The sequence below is a fragment of the Rhincodon typus genome, chromosome 42, assembly GCF_021869965.1.
Source record: "Rhincodon typus isolate 14 chromosome 42, sRhiTyp1.1, whole genome shotgun sequence".
Taxonomy (NCBI): domain Eukaryota; kingdom Metazoa; phylum Chordata; class Chondrichthyes; order Orectolobiformes; family Rhincodontidae; genus Rhincodon; species Rhincodon typus.
This window is the reverse complement of record NC_063373.1, coordinates 3002819-3012695: the sequence shown is the minus strand read 5'-3', so window position 1 is coordinate 3012695 and position 9877 is coordinate 3002819. Positions and strand designations below refer to the sequence as shown.

Below are 9877 nucleotides of genomic sequence, written 5' to 3'. Positions count from 1 at the left end.
CATCAGTCCACTTGAGCTTTTACATCACTTCCCACAATCTGCACATTTAAAGGGTATCTCCTCAGAGTGGACCTGCTATATTTCAACAGGCTGGATAACCAGGACAAATCTTTCCCACACTCCAAGCAGGTGAACAGTCTCTCTCCAGTGTGGACCCACTGGTGTGTCAGCAGGTGGGATGATCGAATGAATTCCTTGCCACACTCAGAGCAGGGGAACATGCCCTTTCCAATGTGAAGCCACTGGTGAGCGAGCAGGTGGGAGGACTTCAAGAATGCCTTCTCACACACAGAGCTGATGAATGGTTTCTCCCTCGTGTGACTGCGCTGATGTGTTCGCAGCTTGGATGGGTATTTGAAAGCCTTCCCATAGTTTCCACCTATCCACGGTTTCTTGTAAGTGTGGCATTGCTTTACTTTGAAAAAGTCAGATAATCGTTTGAAGCCTCATCCACACACAGAACCTGTGCATAGTTTCTCTTCACCGTGAATGGTACATCCACCTTCCATACTCAAAATCCAATAATTTTCAGCTTTCATTAAATTAAGCAACTCTGTCTGATCCTGGCGTGATGTTTGGTATATATCTCGACTGCATATCCTCAAATTCCAAAACACTGTGGAATTGATCTAAAACAAAAAATGACAGAGTGTAAGATAATGCACAAAAACAAAGGCAGCTTGTGAAATCAAGATGAATAGATCAGTTAACTTGTGGGACTGGCAGTAGGGAATAGTGACCATTAAAGCTGCCAAATTGTCATTAAATCACTGCTTGGTTCACTCGTATTCACCAGGGATGGGAACCTGTCACCCAGACAGAACAATCACAAGACTCTGACATCATTGGGAAGAAAGAAAGCACTGGGGAGGGGATATTTGCTGCTGAGACCAGTCCATGGGCTTTCTGAGGAAGGGTCACCAGGCCCGAAACGTTAACTCTGATTTTTTCTTCACAGATGCTGCCAGACTTGCTGAGCTTTCCTAACAAATTCTGTTTTTGTTTCATGGGTTTTATACATGCATTCAATTAGAGAGGTTGTAGCCTCTGTATAGCTACCTGAAGGGACTCCTTCCTTACTTTTTTATTCACTCAATACGTAATCCAAACAAAATAAAACAATCCAAGATTAGCAACAAAGTCCAAGAAAGGGAATGTAAAATGGGAACTTTTCTAACGAAATCAGAATGTGTTCCTCAGTCTCCCTGAGACACTATGTACTCGGAGGTGTCCACTGGTTGTTTAGGTATCAAGTTTGCTGCTGGTCACTGCATAGTTCCTCTTCAGAGACAACCAGGCACAGAAATAATGACAGAGGAGAAGCAAAAACTGGCAGAAAAATGAAATTAAACCTCAATCAGGTGAGCCACGATCTTGTTGAATGGCGGAGCAGGCTTCATGGCCAATTGGCTTACCCACGTTCGTATATCTAACGTTGAGTCACAGTGACCCTTTGCAAACACGCTGTCCATTCCAGTCCCACAAATTAGTTTTAACCGAAGGAAGATACTCCGAGTTCCCTATGGACTCCACAGTGCACCGGTCAAAGACAGGAGAACGGAACTGAAATGTTACCAAATGTTGAGCAGCTGACTCTTCTGTCACAGTGAATATATACATGGTCCCATGTTCGGGTTTTTGATTAAGAGGCACTAGGACCCGGTTAGGTAAAACAGAACACTTAAAACCCCGCCCACTCCAGGACGACGCCAAGTGTACACGCATGCGCCCTAATCCCAGCGGATCCAAGATGGCTGCCGGTTATCTGGAGCTGTTCCCGGGTAATGGGCCAAGAACACAAATGGGGCAATTGCAGGTGATTAATCGGGGTTCGAAGTATTTAGTAAGTGTTTATAAACTACCTTCGTTCCCCTGCCGGCTCCAGTGGTCCTTCCGCGTTCCCGCATCCTCACCCTCTGCAGATGAGTGAAACAAAGCTTCTCGACCCATTGTCATCACGGTCATTGCGCATGCTTGGAATACGGTTGAGGCGAACTGCGCCTGCGTACCGTTCTCCTGTGCCCTGGATAGGGGTCATTCTTCACCGTGGGGCATTGTGGGTAAACATCTCGCCACTGGTGTGTACGATTTGTTTTGTGATGATGGGTGTGACGCGAGAATAGCAGTCATTAAAATGTGGAACCAAACCATACTCGACGGTATGTACTCTAAACACAGATTTATTTCCACATGAGTTCCAATGAGATGAGTTTCTCCAGCATTCTCTGTATTTGTGTCAGCTTTTAAGCATCCACAATATTTTGCTTTTCGACTAGAATGCCGTTATGTAAAGGACAGTGCAGGGCAAGAGTTACAAGAGTGTGTTCAGGAAGCTTTTAAACAGCAATGCCTATTCACTCTCAAAGAGAAAGGAGGCAGTGCTAGGCCTGGTGCCTGGCAATCAAGTGGGTCAAGTGTGAGTGGAGAACGTTTAAGGCACAATGATCAATTAATCAGATTTGTAATCAGTAACGGAGATTAAGGTATGCAAGTGAAGCTGAGGATTATCAGATAAACCAGGATCTCACTGAATAGTGGAGGAGACTTGAAGGGCTGAATGCCTACTTCTGCTTGTATAACTCTTGTTCTTATGAAATGAAGGTGAAGGAGGAAAATTACGCCTACAATTGATATTAGATAGAAAATAACATTTAGAACCAGGCAGAATACAGAAGGTTCAGAGGAAAGGTGAAAAAGCAAATAAGAGAAGTAAAAAGGGGTTTAGAAAAGAGACTGGTAGTCAACACATTGGGAAATCCTAAACGTCTTGTTTAGGTATTCAAATTGAAATGGCAAGGTAAATATAGAATAGGGCTCATTAGCGACCAAAAAAATGAGATTTACATATGCTTGCTGAGTCACAGTTGAAATATTAAATAAGTACTTTGGATCTGTCATTCCTTATGAAGAAAATTCTACTCAGGTCATGGTAAAAGAATAGGTAGATTAGGTGCTTGAAGGTTTAAAAACAGGAACAAACACAGAAGTTGTTGGAAGCTCAGCAGGTCTGGCAGCATCTGTGACGAAAAAATCAGAGTCAACATTTCGAGTCCGGTGGCCCTTCTTCAGAACTCAAGTTCCAGACCTGAAACGTTAACTCTGATTTTTTCTTCACGGTTGCTGCCAGACCTGCTGAGCTTCCAGCAACTTCTGTTTTTGTTCCTGATTTACAGCATCTGCACTTCTTTCGGTTTTTACTTGAAGGGTTTAAATTCCACTTTCACTTCCCTTAGTATCCTTGGATGTATCTCAACCAGACCTATTACATATGCTGTCTGTACTCAATATTGATAACCCACCAGGTCTAGATGAGATACATCCAAGAATGCTAAGGGAAGTGAAAGTGGAAATCGTAGAGGCATTGCTGTAATGACTTAAGCTTCTTTAGATCCAGCAGTGGTGCCAGAAGCTGCAGAATTGCAAATGTTACACTTGTTCCAAAATGCTTGTCAAAAGAAGACCAGCAACAACAGGCCAGTCAGTTTTACTTGACTGATGGGAAACTACTGGAAACAATAATTTAAATAGCCTCTGTAGCTCAGCGAACAGGCCATTAGAGAGGGTGGTATCCTGTCCTCAAGTCACCCTTTATTCGGACCATCCTTGATTACAGTACTGCCTCACACAGAGTCACACACCAGAGTGTCAGTACCTCTGTCACTCAACCTTTTTATATCAGCCAGGACTCCCTGATTGGAGCTGTTAATCTGGTCCAATCAGAGAACTCAGTGGGCTGACGTCCTTACAATCATTACAGGAATGGTAGCAGATTAAGACTTGATGTGAGTGCAGAGACAGTAGAATATTAGAAAACCTCAAGGTTATAGGGAAATGGGATGGCTGAGAGTGCCTGAGGGTAGTTAAGTTTTGAGCTAACAAAAGAATGGATGAAGTTCTAAAGTCATTCAGCTCAAATTTCACACAATCTGCCTTTGTTTTTGTGGCTTCTTTCCTAATCTCTTCTTTTTTCTATTTTAAATCCATTTCACAGAAAGAGAAGATTTGAAGTTTGGAATCCAATGCGAACACCCTATAACGATTAAAGCAAAGTACAGCAGATTTGGAAAACTGTAACAGAAATGAAAAATGCTGGGGAGGGTCTGGTTGCATCTCCAGAGAGATAAACCGTATGAACATTTCAGGTTTGTTGTGACTCATCTTCAGAACAGGATCACACCAGGATCTGTTGGAGTCGCCCAATTTATCACAACCTGAAAATCCTCGGATATTGAACATGGAAGGAGAAAGCACTGTTCACAGTAGAGAGAAACCGTACATGAGTTCTGTGTGTGGACAAGGATTCAGACAGTCATCTGGCCTGTTGAAACACAAGTGCAGTCACGTTGGGGAGAAACTGCGGAAAAGTGGGGACTGCAAGGAGGCATTCAGTTACATTTCTGATCCGGAAATTCACCAACGTGGTCACACTGAGAAATGGCCATTTATCTGTTCCATATGTGGGAAGGTATTCACTCAATCGTCCATGCTGCTGACACACCAGCGCGTTCACACTGACCCTTTCAAATGCCAAGATTGTGGGAACTGCTACAAACGTTCCAGCGAACTGATGTCCCACCTACGTGTTCACACTGACGAGAGACCCTTTAAATGTTCAGTTTGTGGGAAGTGTTTTAAAAGTTCCGGGGAACTGGTACGTCATCAAAGTGTTCATACTGAGGAGAGACAGTTCAAGTGCTCTCACTGTGGGACTGGGTTCAGCCGACCATATGATCTCCGTGCACACCAGAGAGTTCATACTGGGGAGAGGCCATTCACCTGCACAGAGTGTGGGAAGGGATTTACTCGGACATCCAGCCTGTTGAAACACCAGCGGGTTCACACTGAGGAGAGGCCTTTCAAATGCCCAGACTGTGGGAAGGGCCATATAGGTTCCACCGAGCTGATGTCCCATCAACGTGTTCACTCTGAAGAGAGACCGTTCAGGTGCTGTCACTGTGGGACTGGATTCAGATGGTCATCTGACCTCCGTGTACACCAGCGAATGCATACTGGGGAGAGGCCATTCACTTGTACGGAGTGTGGGAAGGGGTTCTCTCGGTCATTTTACCTCATGACGCACCAGCGAGTTCACACTGGAGAAAGGCCATTCACCTGCTCAGTGTGTGGGAAGGGATTCACTCAGTCATCTCACCTCATGGCACACCAGCGAGTACACACTGAGGACAGACCTTTCAAATGCCCAGACTGTGGGCAGTGCTATAAAAGTTCCAAGGCTCTGTTGTCTCATCAACATGTCCACACTGACGAGAGACCTTTTAAATGTCCAGTTTGTGGGAAATGCTTTAAAAGTTCTGGAGATCTGATGCGTCATCAACGTATTCACACTGACGATAGACCGTTCAAGTGCTCTCGCTGTGGGACTGGGTTCAGGCGATCATCTGACCTCAGTGTACACAAGCGAATTCACACTGGAGAAAGACCATTCCCCTGCTCTGAGTGTGGGAAGGGATTCACAACCAAATCCAATCTGCTGATACATCAGCGAGTTCACAATGGGGAGAGGCCATTTACCTGCTCAGTGTGTGAGAAGAGATTCACTCAGTCAGCTCACCTGCTTCGGCACCAGCGACTTCACAAGTGACTGCAGCGGGGACTGGATTTTGCTGTTAACCACAACTAGAATGGAGCTATGTTCATCAGGGTCAATTTCTGCTGATGTTTAGCTCAGTCACAAGTGCTAATATTTGGCAAAATAGTCAGATAAATCAGTTTTGTGTTCAACACAGAGTCTGCCTATTTTAACATTCTTTACACTTCACTTTGAAGAGGTCTCCCTGTCTCCTTCTCTTCATCAACTTATCACTAAGATTGAGACAATCTGATCAGCTGCCTCTATTTCTTCCTCACCCACCACTAGCCCATCGGACAAACTCACTCCAATTTTCTCTTTCTTTGAAACCTGCTCCAGCTTCTCTCCTATTTGAGAGAATCCACAAAAACGCAAAAGGAAAGTTATGAAATTGATCTGAATGAATCTGGACATTTGGGGCCATTGGGAAAAGAAGGTGACCATGAAAGCTACCAGACTGTTGTAAAAACCCAACGAGAGAGAGAGAGGGAGAGGGAGAGATGGAGGTAGGGAAAACAGGGAGCAATAGAGAGGGACTTTACATCTCCAGAACACAGCCAAGGCTTTGAGAAAATCTCCCAGACCGTCATGTCCCACCTCCTGGAAGGACTAGAGGAGCAGCTGGATGTGAACATCATTACTTCCAGGTTCCCTCCATCTCACATACTGTCCCCATATTTTGGACATCAGAACTGGATGAACAGAAATTTCCTCTAATCAAATACTAAGGAAGACCGGTGCCATGGTCTTCAGTTCCATCACGATCTCCACTCCCTTGCTGCCAACTCCATCCCTCTCCCCCTAGGCAACTGTCTGAGTTTCTACACAAGCAGGGCATGGTATTTTACTCCAAGATGAGCTTCCAACTATCTCCCCCTGCCCCACCTCACAATGCTGCACGATCTCTGCTCCTCTCTAATTTCGGGTCACAGACAGCCCTGATTTTAAATCGGTCCACCATGCTTTCAGCTGACAAGCCAGAAGCTATGGACATTCCTTGCTAACGCTTTCTGCCCCTCAACTTCATTTTCCTCCTTCAGGATGCGTGTTAAAAATCTACCTCTTTGACCAAAAGAGGTCAAAACTTGGTTTCTGCCCTAATATCTTGTTGTACAACTTTGTAACACCCCTCAGTATCTTGGAACAATCCAATATTTAAAAGGCATCATGATAGATACAACTTGTTGTTGGACACATATCACTGTTCCCTCCTCATCTCTGGATGAATAAACTGTAACTCTTCACCTCACAGCATGAGTCTGGCTGTGTTTCAAGGCTCAGTTCTTTGTGTAACTCCCACTTTGCACATTTCTCCATGATGTCAATGTCCTCTGTCTCTCCAGATTGGATGACTGGTTAAAGCCTTCTCCACACAGACCATGTGAATTGTGGGATGTTGTAACTGTTTTTTCCAAGAGTCAGTTCATTGGAATACTGTCTCTCAGGATTGTGCTTTTGCAGATACACGGATGTTTGAAATCGTTTCCCACAGACACAACAGAGAAAAATTTTTCTATCCACATTCAAAGGCTGATGGTATTCAGGTTCTGATGAATCTCATGACCCTGTCAGATCTTGACTTGATGTTTGGTTTGAGATTCCCATCTACCAATCAATGCCATCCAAATTGAGATCTCATTCTACATCTTGCAAAAGGAATTCTCAGTATCAGTCTCACTATCAGTCCAGGATACATGTTAAAAACACACTATTCTAGTTTCTGTGGAAAATTCTTCCCCCTCTAAATTTCCCAAATGTGTTTCAATCAAATTCAAAGAAGCCAAAATCTGCAACAAATACCTAACAAAAGTAATAGGAACTTTTCCAACTAACCCATGAAGTTATCCCCAGAGTCTTTGCTCTGCAGTGCCCAACGGTCATGGAAGGTACCAATCCTGCCAGTGGACACTGCATGGTCTCTCTCAGGCACAGACAAGACCACAGAAAAGAGGTTGGCTGCAAGAGTGAGCCCCAAGGCTATTCAAAACTAGGTGCTCCAAACGGTAGCAGGGTAAGTTGCTCCATTCGGAACTCCATTCTGCTCGGCCGTTCTCTTTTTCTTTCTTTCCTTGTCCTTCCTTTTTTTGGCTCCCTTTTCTCTCCTTCTATCATAATTCTACACCCCCCATCTCTTTTAACTACCTACTGAAGGAATTGGGAAGGAGCTGGATTACGACCAGGAACCACATGGCGTGAGCTAAACATGAGCAACGTGTCCTGCAGCAACTGCGGATTGAGCATGGGCAGGAGCAATAGCAGCAGATCAAGAGTGGGCTGGTGAGACAGTGGCGGCGAGATTGGGCCAATTAGGCAGCCCAGAGATGGACTCTGGCAGAGGTATGGCGAGGGCTGGAAGGCCCAGAGCGGAACTGCGGTGATGGAGAGGAAAGTTGGACTCTCAAGTTATCCTTTTTATTCTTGTCTTATTCTAAGTTAATGTAAATGGTGCCATGTATGCACGGTGAAGGTACACACTTTTCACTGTATTTTTAATTGAATACATGTGAAAATAAATTATTCAATTCAATAACACATTGCAACTCCAAGAGAAGATCCTCTGACTTGCCCACACACCTCTGTACTGGGTAGTCAAAGATTGCAGACATGGTCCATGGCACCACCTTCCACAGAGCATCTGAGATGGCCAATCTAATGCTGACCCAAGCAGCACTGCCCACATTGCATGAATAAACATACAGAGAAATTTAAGGCCCCCTGCTCAGCAACACCTCAATTTTAAAATTCCCATCTTTGTTTTCAAAGTCCTCCATGCTCTTCCCCTCTTCATTTCCACATGCTCCATATCTTTCCCCACAGACAAACCTGAAACACGCAAACAGTCAGGGGCGGATCATATTCACCTTCAGAGATAGCAAGAACTGCAGACGCTGGAGTCAGAGATAACACAGTGTGGAGCTGGAGGAACAGGCCAGGCAGCATCAGAGGAGGAGGAAAGTTGACGTTTCGGGTAGGGACCCTTTCTGAAGATCTCCAGCTCCACACTGTGTTATCTCATATTCACCTTCTGATTCATTATAAGACTCCTTCCGCTCTTGGTCTGCTTCTTCTTTCTCAAGAAAATACACAAGCTCTGTGTTATTGGATAACCTGGCAGAAAGTGGAAGAGGTTTTCTAAACTGTTCTCCCCTCCCCCAATCCTTCAGGGAGAGGAGGAAAATGAAGGCAAGAGATTTTGCAAAGTGCCCTCCCCTCCCCCAGTGCCTGAGGTGGATCTGGAGAGAGGGAACAATGTGTGGGGGCAGGGTTCCGCGTCCCTGGACTGCAGCCTGGAACCTGGGGGCATCACCGACGAGCTCAGCGATTCTTATTGGCTGCGTCTGGAAAAGCCCACCCGTCAATGTAAGATGTCACAACGCTGAACTTGTCCAACGAGCTTCACCCTGGAACTGAGATAACAAGGTGTAGAGCTGGATGAACACAGCCGGCCAAGCAGCATTAGAGGAGCAGGAAGGCTGACGTTTCGGGCCTAGATCCTTCTTCAGAAAGAGGGGAGGAGAAGGAGGTTCTGAAATAGGGAGAGGTGGATAGAAGATGGATAAAGGAGAAGATAGGTGGAGAGGAGACAGACAAGTCAAAGAGGCGGGGATGGACCCAATAAAGGTGAGCATAGGTGGGGAGTTAGGGAGGGGATAGGTCAGTCCAGGGAGGGCTGCATGTTCTGTGGGGGAGAGGTTGGAGTGGGTGAGAAGGGTGGAGAGGTTGAGGCGATTGATGTCTCTCATCAATCCCACAGAACGTGCAGCCCTCCGCTCCAAACCCAACCTCACTATAAAACCCGTGGACAAGGGAGGCGCAGTTATAGTATGACGCACTGACCTCTACATCGCCGAGGCCAGACGCCAGCTCTCTGACACCTCCTCCTACCGCCCCCTTGATCATGACCCCACCCCCGACCACCGAAACATCATCTCCCAAACCATCCACAACCTCATCACTTCAGGTGACCTCCCACCCACAGCCTCCAACCTCATCATTCCCCAACCCCGCACCGCACGCTTCCATCTCCTTCCCAAAATCCACAAACCGACTGCCCTGGTCGACCCATTCTCTCCGCCTGCTCCTGCCCCACGAACTTATCTCTAGTCCATTTTCTCCCCCTTGGTCCAGCAACTCCCCACCTATGTCCGTGACAACGCCCACACCCTCCACCTCCTCTAAAACTTCCGATTCCCCGGTCCCCAACACCTCATCTTTACCATGAACGTCCAGTCCCTATACACCTGCATTCCCCATGCAGATGGCCTGAAGGCCCTCCGCTTCTTCCTG

General features: G+C 45.9%; 1 protein-coding gene across 3 annotated transcripts; it reads left to right on the top strand.

Moving 5' to 3' along the window:
* The first annotated feature begins 1729 nt into the window (after positions 1–1729).
* Positions 1730–6839, top strand: LOC125487568 (zinc finger protein 235-like). 3 transcript variants are annotated; one of them, XM_048619354.1, is made up of 2 exons: positions 1730–1816; positions 3992–6839. In XM_048619354.1, the coding sequence occupies exon 2, from the start codon at positions 4235–4237 to the stop codon at positions 5600–5602; it is 1368 nt and encodes a 455-aa protein (XP_048475311.1). In that variant the 5' UTR covers positions 1730–1816; positions 3992–4234; the 3' UTR covers positions 5603–6839. The 3 variants fall into 3 exon arrangements, with proteins under 3 accessions (XP_048475311.1, XP_048475312.1, XP_048475313.1); XM_048619355.1 differs by having other exon boundaries at positions 1743–1843; XM_048619356.1 differs by lacking the exon at positions 1730–1816 and adding an exon at positions 2050–2159.
* Positions 6840–9877: the final 3038 nt, after the last annotated feature.

Excerpts from the sequence above, each read along its gene's own strand:
- LOC125487568 (XM_048619354.1), top strand. The coding sequence starts at position 4,235 with ATGGAAGGAGAAAGCACTGTTCACAGTAGAGAGAAACCGTACATGAGT.